Below are 18466 nucleotides of genomic sequence, written 5' to 3' on the forward strand. Positions count from 1 at the left end.
AGAGATAGCAAAATTACATAAGATAACGGTCTTGTTTGTTTTTTTTTAATTAAAGGTAATAGTCCTTGGTCTTTGTTCAAACTCCACAATTCTTTCTCTGGATACAGATGGTATTCTCCATTGCAGATACTCCAAAATTGTGCCTGATTGTTGCACTGATGGAATGAGCAAGTCCATTAAGGTTGACCATCACCCCCATGTTGCTGTTAGGGTGTACAATATTCTTCTGGTTCTGCTCATCTCACTCAGCATCAGTTCATGCAAATCCTTCCAGGTTTCCCTGAATTCCCATCCCTCCTATTTTCTAATAGAACAATAGTGTTCCATCACATACATATACCACAGTTTGTTAGCCAGTCTCCAATTGAAGGACATTCATTTAATTTCCAACTCTTTGCTATCACAAACAGGGCTTCTATGAATATTTTTGTACAAGTGATGTTTTTACCCTTTTTCATAATCTCTTCAGGGTATAGACCCAGTAGTGGTATTGCTGGATCAAAGGGTATGCACATTTTTGTTGCCCTTTGGGTGTAATTCCAAATTGCTCTCCAGAAAGGTTGGATGAGTTCACAGCTCCACCAACAAAGTATTAGTGTCCCAGATTTCCCACATCCCTTCCAACATTGATCATTGTCCTTTCTGGTCATATTGGCCAGTCTGAGAGGTGTGAGATGTTACCTCAGAGATGCTTTAATTTGCATTCAGAGAGAATATTTAACATTGCCCCTTTAGTCCATCTTTATATCTCTTTCACTCTTCCCACAAAAGGTCAGGGGACATTTCCAGCCCCTAAAAAGTCACATTCTTGCAGAGCCTCAAAGGTCACATTTCTATGCTAATATTTCTTGCTTAATACGTTTAAATCCCCAGAGTGAAAATCCTTGTGAAATCTTTACAAAAGTAAAAAGAAGGGTCTCTTTTAATTCCTCATCATTTCACCATACTTTCCTATTTGGGGGATTTCCTGATACTTTCCACATAATATCCTTAAAGTTGTATAGTAAAGATTGGAGTTACAGGAAGAAGATAAGAAAATGAATCTCTCATGACATCTTCTCTTATAACCTCTTTCCCTAGGCCTTCTTTCCACTCTCATATTCCTGGCTCTCTCTCTCTCTCTCTCTCTCTCTCTCTCTCTCTCTCTCTCTTTCTTCCTTTGTTTCTTTCTTTTCTTTCCTTCTTCCTTTCCTTCTTCCTTCTTTTCTTTGTCTCTTTGTCTCTTTCCTGCTTTCATTCTTTTCTGCTTTTATATTACTTTAGTTCTCTACCCCTGTTTAGAGGTTAGAAATGATCTTGGACTTCTTTTATTCCATATCTTTCCTTCAATCAGAGTCACAGATACCTTATAGAGTGTTATTTGGGGTTTCAGTTAAAATTTTACTAAATTGTGTTCTTGTTCTCTTAAGTAAAAGGAAAAGTCTATAAATAGCTTTCATTTTCATTTTCTCTTCTTTTTAATTGAACACAAAACCTCTCTTCCCCATTCCTACTCCATTTTTTTCTTCCCCCAACTCTTAAGAAATTCCTAGCTCACCAACAATAGGTGGCTCCAGTTGTGTCATAATGAAAGCTGACTCAGGTCAATGGCACAGTTTTCCTTGTGAAGCTCATTTCCCCTATGTCTGCAAGAAGCAACTGCATGAAGCACCACCATCATCAGGTAATACTTCTCTTTTTTTTTGGTCATTTGCAAAGAAGATATACAAATCATAATTTTGTGAAAAATAAAGTCAATAATTTAGGGAACTTTCATACAGATTGTCTTTATGGAGTGATACTGACACTTCAAGTGGAGAGAAGGGTTAGCTATTAAATTTTTATTTTCAAGAAAGGATTCATTTATAACTCATAATAACAATGTGGTCTTGTTGAATTGTCTCTAAGACTAAAGTGAGCAAGGTGAGGCAAATGGAATATGTACAATTTAATGTTTCTGCAAATGGAAAGCAGACTTCTAGACAACAAATGTACATATACACTTGGGTTTTCCAATTTCTAGAAATATGACTTAATAATGTAATGGATATTTTCATGGGATTAGACTCTTTATAAACCTGACAAGGATTGGTTGTCACTATGCTTTAACTGTCACTAAGCTTTCAGTGGTATTACTCAGATTAATTTTGTTTATACTAAATTATAGCATCACAAGAGTGAATAATTTTGCATTGATTTACACATGGATAAAACACAAATTGATCTAGAAGAATTCCTAATTCAGGAAAAGAAGAAAAACAACAAATTCAAAAATATATATTCTAACATTAGGTTGTTCCCTGTAAAATTGTGAGCTAGTGGTTAACTGTGAAGTGAGCCATTACTTTCTCAGTCCTGTTCTGTATCTCATCAAATCCAAATTATATTCACCATCTTCCTCCCAAATTTGCTTTTCCTGTATTCCTTTTTTCTCTTGAGAGCCACACTATCCTCCAGCCATTCAGACTGGTAACTTTGGAGCCACACTCAACTCCCTACTCTATTTCCATTCACGTTCTATGTATCTCTGCTAGACTGACTTGTTTCCTGTTTGCTGAGTTCGGTGTCTCATCTACTGCCTCTAATATTTTGTACCAGCTATTCTCAAACATGGAGACATTCCCTCTTTGATGCCATGACCTGTACTTAGAATGCCTAGCCTCATTTAAGGTTTAATTCATGTGCTTCCTTCTATGAAGGAAGCCTTTTTTGATCTCCCCTGTTCAGAGCTACTTTTCTCTTCTTTCTCAATACCATTTATATAATTTTCTATGTAATATTATGCCCTCCCCCCGCCAAGAGTGTATTAGGAAGGCTTTAAAAACAGCACCTGGTTTTCATTTTATGTAAATATCTTCAATCCCTAATCCATTGTGTTATACATGGTAGACCCAATAAATGTTGGCCTGGACTGTTTGAGGAAATCACAAATATTGGTTGGCAATTTCAAATTGGGACAAATTAAAGTCACTGAAGTTCTACAAAACACTCTCAAAAAGATCCTGAAAAACCTTAAATAGGGAAGCAAAGACTTACTGATGGACAACATTGTTTCTAACCACAAATATTCTAAGCTCACATTTAGAAGGGATACTGAATAGTGTCCTGATTTTTTTTTCCTTTCCTAAGAACATTTTTTTTGTGAATTTAGTTTGAGGTACCCAAGAAGATAAATTTGACCATTTCCCTCTAGCTTGAAGGAAAGAAAGGAAAAAAAAGAAGAACTTCATATACAATCTTTTACCCTGTTTAGTTGTCTCTTGGCTACAGGATAAATGGGGAAAATTCAATGTAATATGTCTAAGTAGATTATTTCAACTTTAAAACTCCTTTTGTCACTAGTGAATTTTATCTTGGTTGCTAAGTTCATTATGTAATAAAATGGTGTAATTTGCCTCATTGATTTAGTTTAAACTAAAGTTGCAGACACTAATGGAAACCTACTCACCTGTGCCCAGAGCAAGATTCACTATTCTGTAGTCTTCCTCTGCCAGCAAGATGCCAAGGGATATCTTCTTTTCAATGCCCCTGATGCTTCTCTCCTCCACACACAGAGATCTGTGCCCAATGTGGCTAGGTTAAATCTGCCCCTACTAGATTCACATTATTATTTTATTTCCTATAAAAAATTTTCATATTTCCATACCTACTAAGATCATATATTCCAGCTTTTCCAGAAGAGTTATACATTTTAAGCAGGGAGAACCTGTATGAAGTTATCTGCTCAAAATGGTTGTGTCTTCAATGGAATATAAATAACTGCTTTTCCTCCAGATGTTTGGACATATTTAGAGACCCACTGTGATCCAGGCTGGCTGCCAAACAATGGATTTTGCTATCTGCTGGTAAATGAAAGTGGTTCCTGGGATGAGGCAAATAAAGAATGCATAGCCAACCACAGTAACCTAATCAGCATGCATTCTTTAGCAGATGTGGAGTTAGTTATCAGAAAGCTCCATGAAGGAGGTAAGTTTTTCAAGGGCTCTCAAATGAGATATTTTTAAGCATTCTATGTTTCTTGGTTTGTTAGCAAAAATGTCATCTTTGTGAAAACCTGACAGATTTTTCCATCGTTTACATGTTCTCCACTGTCATTCATAATGTAAGACCTCATTTATATCCTATCAGTGATATTAATAAATGTATAATTCTTACACATATCCAAAAGCCGTGATTACATGAGGAGAAATAAATTCTGTTGTTTTCCTTTAAGGGACATAAAGAGAATGTCACCTTACTTAGTAAACTCCAACAGTTACTAGGAAGCTAGTGCCCATAGGCTTAGTCATTGGGAGGTTCCCTATCACCACAAAAAATACAGGTTCCAATATGAATATTCAAATATAGGGCAGCTAGGTGGTATAATAGACAAAACATCAGCCCTGGAGTCAAAAGGATCTGAATTCTAACTGTGTGATTTTGAGCAAGTTCCTTAACCCTGATTACATCACATCCAGGGCCCTCTCCAGTCAACTTGATTCATATCTGCCCACTGGACCCAGATGATTATGGAGGAAAAAGTGATACTGGTGATTTTGCAAAGCATCCCTTCACTCAAATGTAATTCCTTTGCTTGTCATGATATCAATCATCTCCCTGTTGTCATGGTCTTTCTTGAGAACAAAGGACAAATATCATTAAATGTTCAGACTAGTAAAATGAGAGAAAAAGGGGTTGGCATTAGGACAAAGAAGATAATTTGTGTCTTTGGAAGGGTCAAAGGTTGGGAAGTACTTATATCTAACCCATTCCCAATAAGGAAGGGAGGGGAACCAGGTGAATTCACAAGAGAATTCTATTGAATTTTAAAATAATGTTTGGTTTCCATGATACAAACTATTTTAATATACAGAAGATATCAGGCTACATAACCCTTCAGTTGATCCATTGAGCTAAAGAAGACAAAGGTAAAAATCAATCCACAAGCTTTTATTAAGTGCCTATTATGTGCTAAATACTGGGGATACAAAGAATTATATTTTCAAGGAGCCTAGAATGGGAGGAGGCAGGTACATGTAAAAGTATATAGAAAATAAATATGAAAAGGACAAATACAAGTAAATATAATAAAGTTTGTTAAAAAGAAGAAAGAACTCTAGTAGTTGCATAAACCAGGGAATGACCATGCAGAAAATGATGCCTGAGCTGTAAAAGGATTCTTTGAGGCAAAAACGAGGAGGGAAATACATTCTATGTAGGAGAGTCAAAGTTATGTCACTCAATGAAATTGGAAAGATAGGTTAAGAGCAGATTGAAAAAGGTTTATGTTTTTCCCTATAGGTAGTAGAGAGCCACTGGAATGAATTCAGTAGGGGTAGTGACACTTAAGAAAATTACTTTGGCAGTAGTATGGAGAAGAGTAAAGTCTTGAGGCAGATAAACTAGTTATGAGCATGTTGCAATAATTTGGCAAGAGGTAATGGGAATCTGAACTAAGGTGGTTGCTATGAGAATAGAGAAAAGGAGTCAGAATCGAGAGAAACAGAAATGGTAAGATTTGGTAATTGATTAGATTCACGATGTAAGAGTAAAGAATCAAAGGAGATGTTAAGATTATGAAGAATGATAGTAAAAACAGGGAAGTTTGGAAGAAAAGTAGCTTCAGTTCAAATAGAACCAATTCAGTTTGGGACATGTTGAATTTGAAGCATCTGAGACATCAGTTTGAAATGTCCAAAAGGCAATTGGAAATAAAACCATAGACCAATGTCATTACTGAATACCAGTGCAAAATTGCTAAACATAGAATTATAAATAGGATATAGCCATACATAAAAAGAATTGTCCTATTATAACTAAGGAGTATTTAGATAGGTTGTATTCACCAGAAAAACATTTAATAGTATACATTTTTTATCCTCACAAAAAGAGACTACATAATTATATATCATAACATAGGAAAATTCTTAGATTAAAAAATAAAATACTATTTTTACCAACATACATATAAAATATATGAATAAAAATACCTATACATAATATGAAAATGCACATATCTGAAACTACACCATAGTATTTTATATATGTGTGCATAATCCACTACCCTTACTTCTATCTCATGTAACTTTTGAAAAGTAATAAGCCATGTCAAAAGATCATTCATATTATTAGAAGTATAAATCTAAAACCACAACATAGTATCATCATATACTACTAAGAAATGTTAGAAACCTTCTTTAAAAGAAAAAAGAACATAGAATGGTGATATCTCCTTTTAACTGAGATAATTTTTAAAATCATGAAAGCAATGAAGCATGAAAAAATACAAGTAATTAGACATCAGTCATCAAAATGTATATTTGCAGATAACATGATTATATAACTAGAATACCTAAGACTATCAATAAAAAATTAATGGAGATAATAAATGAATTTTTTAAAGTTGTAGGATATAAGATAGACTTGCAAAAAATTACCTGCATTCATATATATACCACTATCAAGAATTAAGAGAAAGTGGTAGAATGAAAAGACTACTTAGAGTAGTAACAAAAGTGTTTCAAATAGTTGGGCATTAATTTATCAAGACATACAAATATTAACAAGATAGGAAGAAAGAGGAACCCCTATCCATTTCAAATAGCTGCTAAATCTGATATACTACCAGATTCATTGAGATATCAAGAGTTCTAGGATCTTCTAAGGTTAGTCTTAGTATACCTGTAAAACTAACATTAATGATAATACTTGCATTGTAATTTAAGGTTTTCAGACTGCTTTGCAAATATAATTTCATTTTATCTTCACAACTTCCCTGGGATAAAGGTATGGTGATATATCCCCATTTTACCGAAGGGGAAACTGAGGTAGTCAACCATTAAGTGATTTACACTCATATAATTTGCAAGTGTTTAAGGTAAGATTTGAGCTCAATTATTCCTGACTACAGGTTGAATGCTCTATCCACGTCCATGGTGCCACTTTGATACCTAACTCTCCAGTTCTATAAAGAGGCATTTAGTGGTGATGATCTAAATGATGACTATAGAGACAATCTTAGCTTAGTAATAAACATACCATTTTAGTGTAAGTTGAACTACCAGGAAATGGACCATCTGCAAAATGATTATTTCAAAAAATACAAATCAACCTATAATAACTTTTATTTGATAAAAATGTAACCCTTAAATGATAGCCTTAGAAGCATAAATCACCTAATTCTTCCTGTAAAGAAAATGACAATGGATTATAATTGATTCTGAGCCCCAAGAGTAAATGGACTTCTCAGCTCTTAACAGAGAAAAAGAGACTATAAAATAGGTCTCTGCTATTTCTTCATCATTGTTTTGGAAGAAGGCCCAGAGCATGACCCAGAGATTGCTATCTTGTTTCCAGATTTCAGGGAAGAGAAGAAAAGTTGGAAAGGGGCTGCAAGGCTCCTACTCTCTCACATTCCTGCTTAAATTACTTAAACCCTGATGCAAGGCTTATAATTTGATTCCTTAATTCATCTTTTTTTTTCTTTTCACTTAATTTTTTTTCTTTTTATTTAATTTTGTAGTATACAGGACAAAGATAGGAACCAAGATTCAAAGAGCAAAAGTCCAACCATCTTGCCTACTACTTCCAGGCAGCCAAGCAACATGTTTTTATTAAGCAATTACTTTGTGCTAGATACTGGCATGGAGAAGGGCAAAACAAAACAAAAAAAAAACCAGTCCCTGCCCTCAGGGATCTTACATTCTACTAAGAAGTGGAGTCGGGGTGGGTGAGGAAGATAATATGTAAAAAGGAAGTGAAAAACAGGGAACCAGGGAATGGTGGGAAGGGAGGAGAAGTTATCATGTGGATGCATAGTAATGAATTTGGAGACAGAAACACAGCTGGGATGAGAGTAAAGCAAAGACCCCTAGACCCATCTCCAAAATGGAGGCCTTGGATCAGGAACTCACCACAAGAGAAAGGAGCCTCTCTGCATGGGAGAGAAATATTTCAGGATGAGAAGGCAACTGCGTCCCAATGGCAAAGTACAGAAAGATTGAAAGCACAGTCATGAAGAGAGTGAAACATGCCCAATCTGGATCATTTGGGAATGACCAATATGTAGTGCTGCCACCTCCTCCTCGACCCACCCAGGAACCCACTAAGTCTTGAGCCCTCCTGTTATCTTGGTTTCTCTTATATTGTATTCCTCCTACTGTTTTTTTTTTTTGGTCTTATTCCATGACTCCTTTGCATGATATGATTTTATTGAATTATTTAGAACTTAACTCTTATAGGCCATCTAGTTCCATCCCTTCAGGTTCCCAGAAAGATTAAGTGACTTTCCATGCAAGTAGAAAAACATCAGCAGAATCCAAGTTCTCTGAGTCCAAACTCAGGCTGTTATCCACTACAGTACTAACCTAGGAAGTATCCTAAGAAACAAATCAATTCCAACCAAATACCTGGATAGGTCCTTCTAGTAATAACGCATACAGATACAGCATCAAGAGATTTGAAAAATGCATATTATATACATATCGGGTCACTCAGATCTCACAAGAACATTATGAAGTAATTGCTTCAGGTATTTCTGTGGCCACTGGCTACTTGGGTTCAGTCTTGCCTGTGAGGAATCATTTTTCAGACTCGGGAAAGCATGGGTGGAAATAAAACAAAAATTTATTTAAAAGGTTACAAGACATAAGGAAGGAAAAGAGAGAGAGAGAGAGAGAGAGAGAGAGAGAGAGAGAGAGAGAGAGAGAGAGAGAGAGAGAGAGAGAGAGAGAGAGAGAAAAGAACAGCCAAGCAGCCTTAACTGGGCCATGGTCAGAGAAGATTGAGCCAGTCTTGACCTTCTGTCCAACCCAGGTTTTTATGAGTTGTCTTTCATCCAGAGGGCAAAAGGTGAACTCCCTTTCTCTTACTAGACCAGGAATTAGGTAGAGGGTAAAACCTAAAAAGATCAGCATACAAATTTTACATTAAACAATGATACATTAAGAATGGGGGGGGGTCTCTACCCCAAGCAGCTTTTAAGATTATAATTGCTTCAGTTACAATCATAATTCTCTACTTCAAGTCAATTTACACAAGAACCTAATTGTTTCTGTTACATTCACAATTCTCTTCATCTTTCCCCTGTACCATTTCTATACAATAAATATCAAAAAACAAAAACTAATGCTGAGATAATTTAAGTGGCCCAGGTAACAAATACAGTTATTAATTTTCTGAGGAAGGATGCAAATTCAAATTTTTCTCTATGCCAACTATATCCTTGCTCCAAAATCCAATTTTTTGATATATCCATTTTCTCAGAGTTAATTGTGTGTTTCTTCCCCAAATTACCAAGTATTCATTTTTTATATTTTCAGTTTGTATTTACATCTCTAAATGTTGTCTCCCTGTTAGAATATAAACTCTTTGTAGGAAGGAATGGTGATTTGCTTTTGTCTTTGTAACCTTAGCACAATGTCTGATATTTAATAAATACTTGTTGATTAATTGAAATGTGAATGAGAAATAATAAACAGAGAACCCTGATGGAGACATTAAGGAAGAAAATATTAAAAGTATAAATACTTTATTCACTGAAATAAATTAGCTTAAATATAAAGACATTTAATATTTTAAGAATTGACACCCACCCAAAGATTTACTAACTGTGAATGTTCTTCTTTTAGAAACCAAAGAAGAAATATGGACAGGTCTTATGAATAATGATACACCAGCTTTATTTAAGTGGTCAGATGGCACTGAAGTGACTCTTACTTACTGGGACCAACACCAGCCAGATATTCCCTACAATAAAACTCCTAACTGTGTTTGTTATTCAGGAAAGGTAGGAAGCTTCTGGGATTTGTGTATAATGATATTATGTAATCTCACCAAAAGAATATTTTTTACATTGAATGGGAATCTTTGTTTGTAAGTAAATTGGCAAAAGGGAGAAAGAATCAGCACCCAGAAGATAAGAGCTCTCCCTTTCTATGCAATAAGTTTTTTGTTAGTTATTTCAGTCAATCGCAAACTAGGTTATCTCTCTGTCCTCTTTACCTAAATGCTTTGTAGTTAATTATCTTATATTTATTTGTATTTATTCTCTTTTCACATATTCTGTCATACATACATATGCACACATGTGTATGTATATATATGCATATATATGTATATGTATATTTGCTTTCCTTTATCCCCCCTCCCCCAATTAGAATAGGATTCCATATGACAGAACCAGCCTCTAACCAGTGGATGGCCAGAGCAGAACAGAACAGGCTAGAGGCAGGAGAATCACCAATCAAACAGAAGTTTAATTTCAAGGAGAGGAAAATGGCTTGAAAACTAGGAGGCAGATGAGACCCATATACCAGGGCCCTGCCTTTCATTGGAGGAACCTGAGACAGTATGAGGAGATCTCAATACTTATACCAATGACTTAACAAGGAGCTATAATGAGGAATAACAGTAACAATGAGTCAAGTTTGATTTGACCGTATCATGGGTGCTGGTTCAAGCTTGTCCAAACTCAGCAAACACCTGGTGCTGGTCAAAGCAATGCAGTAATTAGGTAAAATTTTGCAAGAAGATTGGATCATCCACAGAGTGAGCCCAAAGGACTGTCGTTATGCTAAGTTCAGGGCACAACTTGTTTTCTGAGCCTAGCTCTGGAAAATGTCTCCTAATATCTTGACACTTGAGAGTGGAGTTTCATTCTTTGCATTTACATCCCTAGTACTTAGCCCCTCATAGTAGACCCCTAATAAATGCTCTCAGACTCCTTATATAGTGAACACATTGAGGGGAGGATTGGTCTCAACTCATTCTCAGTCTTCCAAATACTTCCAAACAAATGCCCCTCAGAGTCAAGAAAGACTTGTTAGTAATGATGACAACCAATGATCAAACAAATAAATATACCCTCCCCTCCCATAAGAGGCTAAAGGGACTCTACCACAATCATCTATAGAATCAGTTATACACCATTCTATTTAGGATCTTGAAACTGAATTTAGTTTTTGCACTAATTCTGAGGTTAGTAACCCTGGATTCAAATCCCAATTTTTAACAGTTACTTTTTGTGTCACCTTGATCAAATCACTTAATTTTCCTTATTTGCAACAATGAAACTTCACCTAAGGTTCCTCCCAGCTCTAGCTCTATAGTCCTGTAATCACGGGCACTGTGATCCTGCTACAAAGATTTCCAGTATAATTTCCTTTTCAATCAAGTCACCAAGCATTTATTAAATATCTTCTGCATTGTGGGCATTGTGCTAAGCACTTTTATAAATAATTTTGGTATTTAGAGCAAAGTTGCAGCATAAATACTAGCTTTGTATAAAAATTGATTCAAAAAATTATAAGTCACAAGACTGCAAAATAACTTTTAAGTCATTATGATCATAGCAAGAGTTTAAAACAAAGATTTGTTACTAATAGGAGTAGATTCAAGATGATCTGGTCACATCCTGTCCATAGTTCATTTTGAGGGAGGAGGGGGAAACAGGCTTCTTTTTATTGAGTTTGTTGTTTTCCGATACTTCCTAGGTGAAAATCCCCTCCCCTTAGAACTTCTTTCATAATTAATTTCCTCTGTCCTTCTTTTTACATTGTACCTTTTGGACCCTTCATCTGTGATTATTTTACTCTCCTTCAACATAACTCATTTTTCCATATTCTTTCCTATATTCTCCTACTCATTGAAAGCTAGGTTTTGGGCCCCCCCCCTTTTGGCATCCTCTTCAAGGTTGTCTGTTTCTTTTCTCATATTTCCTGATATGGGAGTCAGCATAATTTTAGATCCTCATTTCTTCTTACACTCCAACTTCATTAGCATCACTTAGAAAACACCTTTCACTTTAAAATCCATCCCATCCTGATCAAATCTTTGTTTTTTATTTGTGGATTTTCTCTTCAATTTCCTCTCCAATAATTCCCATAGCCACACTAGTACAGTGACGAACTCACTGGTTTTCCCCTTAATTGTTCTCTATTCACATCCCCTCACCTCCATATTTCTCAATGTCATGACCTTTATTTAGCCCAACTCAACCATAAATTAGATCCTCTTCACTACAAGTTAATTAGAATTAATTTTGGCTCTCTATATGAGTCCATGGAGTTTTTTTTTTTTTGATTAAATGAGGAAATGTTCAGTTTTTGCCACCCATTTCAGTTCCTCCTTTAGGCAGCTAATAACTCTTAAAATGAGTAATTCAATATCCAAACCAAAAAGAGAAAAATGGGAAAACTCCATGCAAAAGATTGAATTCTAAACAAATTTGTTAGAAGATAATCTATACCACCTGGCTAAAGAGGGGAGGAGCCAACTGCAGACTTCTACTCTGTTTCTTGATTGATGGAATGATATGGTAACCCCTCCAAAGATAGCTTCTGAGCTTTCCCTTTTGTAAAGGAAAAATTCTGTATGTGCTGTGTTTAATATGTTCTTTTCATTTGGGGAAAGCGGAGAAGGGGAGTTCCAAGATAATGATTCAATCAGGAGTAAGGGTTTCTCTGTTTTTCAGATCCATGTTTTGAATATAGTAATTAGCTGTGGAACTGTGATGTTTCCTCCTTTACTTGAGGCACTTGTGGTTAACTAACAAATGGACAATGGAAGATATATTTTCTACCATCCCAATCCAATGGGACACTTTGGGTCTTGATGGACATTTTTTTTTAAATTATAGTTGGGAAAATGGTGGGGAGATATTGACTGGTTTCAAGGGTGAAAGGAAAGTGCAGAAAGCACTTAAAACTACTTAAATATATAGTATAGTACCCAATTTAAAATTATTTGGCCAACTACTGGGTCTACACCCTGAAGAGATGATGAAAAAGGGTAACAAAATCACATGTACAAAAGTATTCATAGCAGCCCTGTTTGTATGGCAAAGAATTGGAAATCAAGTAAATGTCCTTCAGTTGGGGAATGGTTTAGCAAACTATGGTATATGTGTATCATAGAACACTATTGTTCTATTAGAAACCAGGAGGGACGGGATTTCAGTGAAGCCTACAGGGATTTGCATGAACTGATACTGAGTGAGAAAACAGCAACATGGGGGATGATGATCAAACTTGATGGACTTGCTCATTCCATCAGTGTAACAACCAGGGACAATTTGGGGATGTCTGCAATGGAGAATATCATCTGTATCCAGAGAAAGAACTGTGGAGTTTGAACAAAGACCAAGGACTATTACCTTTAATTTATATAAAAAAAAATTGATAACTTATTATGTAATCTTGCTATCTCTTATAGATATGATTTCTCTCTCATCAATGTATACCATGGAAACAATGTAAAGACTGGCAAATTGCTTTCTGTGGGGGGGGGGGTGGGAGGAGGGAAGTAAGATTGGGGGAAAATTGTAAAACTCAAAATCTTTATAATTCAAAAAAATTCTTTGGCCAGTTCTATTCCTGGCCTTAGATTGGTCGTTCAGGTGAGGATCAATGACCTTATAGAGGTGCTTTTTCATCTTTTCTTCTTGGAATTTTTCATATGAACCCCCAATGGAGATTTAGGAGGAAATAAGCTTACAAAACAGAAAGTGTCTTACAGGGAGATAAGTACCTTAATTATTAATAATATAGCTATATATTAATGTGTATATGCATGTTGCTTATTTTTTAGCAAGCAGCATTGATTTGTTCACATTCTCCAAAGAAAGGATTATACTTGTAGGCAAAAAAAATTCTAAGAAATATATATATATATATATATATATATATATACATATATATGTAATCAGAAGGATTGTGAAAAAAACAGTCACTATGAAATGAATTTTGTTCTTTAAATTTCAGGGTCCCTATAAGGTATCTGCTCTCCACTCATCTGTGAGAATCCCTGGTTACAATCCTAAGGAGAACACTTTCTTTCAGATTTTTTTAAGGCAACATGACTGATGATGAGAGTTTGAATAAATACTTGGTGTCTTAAAGTTTACCAAGTATTTTCCATACTATATTACTTTGAAATTATATTATATTATAAATATGAAGGGACCCTAAAGATCATCATGTCTTACAGATGAGAAAAATGGGGTAAAAGGACATGCCTAGTTATGCAGCCACTATTGATGGTAAGATTTGGACCTAAATCTTCCAGACCCCCAACCTTAGAACTCTACCCACTATACTGTACTGATTTTCTATATATGAATTCTATGTAATACACACATTATTCTACAAATGAGGAAACAGAGACCCAGAAAAGTTAAGTGAATGCCCAAGGGCCATAACTATTTGTGGGTGAATCTTAGCTATCCTGGATGTCATGTGGAAGAAGATTACCTAATGCTCTATTCTCTTTTAAACAGTCTTCTCACCTCTATTCCTGTCTCAAGGGATAATGTAGTCAATTAAGAATGATGATAAAGCTCATGGGAAAATAAAATTAATGTCCCTTAAGACCCTTAAGATGTGATGCTGACAGCCTAACTGGGGCAGTGTCCCTGTAGGACAGATGAGAGCCTCTCTAAGGAGCTCTCATGTTTATTATCTGGTGATAAGAGAAGCAACTCAGAGTTCAATTGTAAGCTTTTAACAAATCCTATTTTTTTCCTAAGCAACTTTTCTATTTGTTTTATCGCAGTTAGGTCACTGGAGAGTCCAGTCCTGTGAAAAGAAACTCAAGTATGTATGCAAGAAAACAGGAAAGACAATCAATCAAACAAGACTGGATAAGGATTGTCCTCCAGAAGAGGTATATTGAAATTTCTTAGCCAACATGGATCCTGTTTTAGACAGAAATGGTATAGAGGTGGGGAAGTGAGACTTAGAATTTCTTAACCTGAGGATCTTTGAACTTTTTTTTTTAACATATATGAATTACATGTATTTTATTTTATGCATTAAAAAACATTTTTATTAGAAAAATCCATAGGCTTCACTGGATTGCCAAAGGGGTCAAAAAGTTAAAAATCTTTGTACAGGACAATGCAAAAGGTTTGAAATAGATAACACAAAGTTTTTATTTGGAGAGTTATATATATATATTGGAATGTTAATACACCCAAGAAATTGTGTAAAAATATATACAATCATTATTTCATATGCTACTGAGCTCTGGAGTTGGTTTAGTCATATATCTTCTATCCTTCCTCTGCTAGAATTTATTATCTCCTGTTCTCAGAATGTAGAGACAATAAGCTGCTGACTTCCCTTCCCTGAATTAAATTAAGTGTAGGATTTTGTGTTTAATGTTTCAGTACTTTGTTTGAGTCAGAGATGTTACCTATCTTGAAATACTCTGTAGTAACAACCTGTTCTGATTTAGGGCTGGGAGAGGCATGGAGATGCTTGTTATAAGATATATAAGGATGAGGTCCCCTTTGGAACTCACTGCAATCTGACAGTAACTAGCAGGTATGACAGTCATCAGGTAAGCTGGATTCAAATGGGTATAGATCTGAAGGTATAAGAAACCCCAGAGGCTAGATAGCCCTACTTCATCCTTTTCCAGGTGAGGAAACTGAGACCCTGGGGAAGTTAAGTGACTTGTCCAAAGTCACACAAATCTTAAGCTTTAGGGGCAAAATTTGGACCCAAGTCCTCTAAATTTAGAGGCCAAAGGACTGCTTCCTCTAAGAAGGCATGTGTTTTTTTCTCCTTCCTTTTGCCAAATCATGTGATTTCTTCCTCTGCATACTCTCACATCCTCCTCCTTACTCAAATAACCACAGTCTTATTCAGTTTCCCTTTACCTGGATTATCCTAATTGTCCTCTATTTGCCTTAAGTCTTTCTTCTCCAGAGAGGGGTTAAAAAAAGACTTCTCTGCAAAGCTACCAATGTGATTTTCCTGAAGTGCAAATCTGACCTTGTCGTTTCCTACGCAATAAATCCCTCCATCTGCCTATTAACTTTAGGGTGAAAAACACATCTCTGGATGACATTTAAAGAAAACCCTTCTCAGTTATGTTAGCAGTTATGCCCCTTAGCAAATTCTACCTTAGCCCAAATGACCTTCTTACTGGTCCTTATACATGACTCACCATCCTGGGTGTCCTTCAAGGCTCATCTTTAGTGCTAGCTAGTTTATGAGGGAGTTTTTGAGCCCCTCCCTTGCTATTCCTTCCCCTACAAAAAGATACCTTGTATTTATGTATTCATTTTATAAATACATTTATATATATATATGCATATCTGCTTAAGCACACATAGACATATCTCTCTCCATAGAGCATACATTTAATTTTTGTCCTGATATACTGAAGAGTATTTGGAACATAAGAGGCACTTAATAAATGTTAATTGATTCTTTATGGGGGAAGCAGCAGTCAGGATTAAGTGACTTGCCCAAGTCACACAGCTAGTAAAGGTCTGAGGTCAGATTTAAACTCTGGTCCTCCTGACTCTATCCACTGTTTCTCCAAGTTGTACCTTGTTCTTAAGGAGAATACTAGTCTTTCACCTATATAGTATTTTGATATTATTAAAAACATGGGAGCAGCTAAGTGGTACAGTGGATAGAGCAACAGCCCTGAGTCAGGAGGACCTGAGTTCAAATCCAACCTCAGATACTTAATAATTGCATATGTGACCTTGGGCAAGTTACTTAACCCCGTTGCCTTGGAAAAAAATACTTAATTATTTAAAGAATAAGCATGAATAGTCATTTGAACCTTCTTTTACAGATTTGAACAAGAATTATTAAACAGTTTGATTAAAAAATACAGTAAAAATGGAAGGAAATACTTTTGGACTGGCTTGAGAGATGAAGATTCAGGAGGAGAATATAAATGGGCAGATATAGGTGGGACAAAGCCAGCTGTGACCTATGTGAACTGGAATTCTTTTGAGCCAGGTAAGTACTTCCACTTTGAAAGAAGTAGATTAAGACTTGTTAAACTGAATCTTTCCCAAATGTCTTCTCAGTTTAACAACTTTGCTAAAATTTGTTTTTGGTAGGGGTGGCTAGGTGGCGCAATGGATAGAGCACCAGCCTTGGAATCAAGAGTACCTGGGTTCAAATCTGACCTCAGACACTCAATAATAATAACCTAGCTGTGTGGCCTTGGGCAAGCCACTTAACCCCACTTGCCTTGCCAAAAAAAAATTGTTTTTGGCTAATAATAACATTCAATTTAATTCAACAAATGTTTGTGTTAAGTAGATTTTTGTATGGAAAACTTTATATTGAGTTCTCAGAGTAATATCAAGTTTTTAGGCAAAAATCTAACTACGTTCCTCGAGTAAGAATATGTCTTATCTGTTAAGTCCTTGGCCTTTGAACCAAAGATAACAGTCACAAAAAATATTTAGGGAAGTATGGTATACTGAAGCATTGAATTTGAAGTCAGAGAACTTGTGTTCGAATTTGAGTTTTGATCCTTTGTGACCATGGTAAAGTCCTCTTTGGGTATCTCATGTATAAGAATGTTGAATCTTTCATCCCTAAATCTGTTATCTACTCTTAGAATGTAAGATCTTCTGGACAGAGACTATCACTTTAGCCTTTGCATTCCTATTGTATAACTGCTTATTTGTTGATTGATTGCTTGCAATATAAAATCTGCTTTGCAGAGGAGCAATTGAAACTACCATAGCTCTTAATAAAAAGAGCTGATTTTCACATCCTTTTTATTACAAAATACAGAAATGCCACTGTGAAATGGCCTCAGTTCCAAATTATTTTCTTAATTCCTTCTCCAATATGAGATAATTGCTGGGTCCTACTGCTCATCAAAGGAAGTTAATAGGCAGCACAGTGGATAGCATGCTGGGCTTAGAATCAGAAAGACTCATCTCCCTAAATTCAAATCTAGCCTCAAACATTTACTAACTCTGTGATCCTGGGCAAGTCACAACCCTGTTTACCTCAGTTTCCTCAACTGTCAAAAGAGCTAATGAAAGAAAAACACACCACTCCTCTCTTTCCCAAGAAAATCCCAAATGGGGTCACAGTGAGTTGAACACAACTGAAAGGATTCAATAATAACTGTTTATAAAAAGTGGCTAAGAAAAGGCAGGACAAGCCAAGTGCTAATCCATCTCTAGATGGTTTGGAGCACTGACTATAGTTATGTAATTGGTTAAACTCATAGTTAGCAATAAATTACAAAACATTCTACTTTTTTTAATCTTTGAATCATGTAAATTTTGCTTGTTCTTATCCGACATAGCAACTATGGTTTAGGACTTAATGGAAGCCTTTGGCAATATTTTTTCTCTAGCCTGTAGATTTAGAAAGTTCCTACTTTATAGGCAGCTAGGTGGTAGAATGGATCAAACACTGGACTTGGAGTTGGGAAGACCAGAGTTCAAATCCAGCCTCAGACAATATCAGCTGTTTCAACCTCTGTTTTTCCTTAATTTCTAGGGATAATAATAACATCGATTTCCCCAAGTTGTTGTGAGAGTCAAATGTGAAAATAATTGTAAAAGACTTAACACAGTGCTTGAGAGATACATAGTAGGCGCTATATAAATGATAGCCATTATTATTACCAAGCTTTCTATTTCTCTTGAAGTAGGAGAAGGAATATGTAGCTCTGTAAGACTGATTTGCTTGGGATAAGGATGGGAAGTTGATAAAGCACTAACTCTAGA

At 35.7% G+C, this 18466-nt stretch overlaps 1 protein-coding gene across 2 annotated transcripts in view; it reads left to right on the forward strand.

Annotated features, from left to right (window-relative positions):
* LY75 (lymphocyte antigen 75) overlaps positions 1-18466 on the forward strand; it is a 198705-nt gene that overhangs the window by 38069 nt on the left and 142170 nt on the right. For both annotated transcript variants that reach the window (XM_074215876.1, XM_074215878.1), the window contains exons 6-11: positions 1523-1663; positions 3754-3945; positions 9588-9745; positions 14509-14619; positions 15193-15281; positions 16552-16721. In XM_074215876.1, coding sequence (XP_074071977.1) covers positions 1523-1663; positions 3754-3945; positions 9588-9745; positions 14509-14619; positions 15193-15281; positions 16552-16721 — 861 coding nt within the window. The remainder of the gene's footprint in view (positions 1-1522; positions 1664-3753; positions 3946-9587; positions 9746-14508; positions 14620-15192; positions 15282-16551; positions 16722-18466) is intronic.

This window comes from Macrotis lagotis, chromosome 1 (genome assembly GCF_037893015.1).
Source record: "Macrotis lagotis isolate mMagLag1 chromosome 1, bilby.v1.9.chrom.fasta, whole genome shotgun sequence".
NCBI classification, from domain to species: Eukaryota; Metazoa; Chordata; class Mammalia; order Peramelemorphia; family Peramelidae; genus Macrotis; species Macrotis lagotis.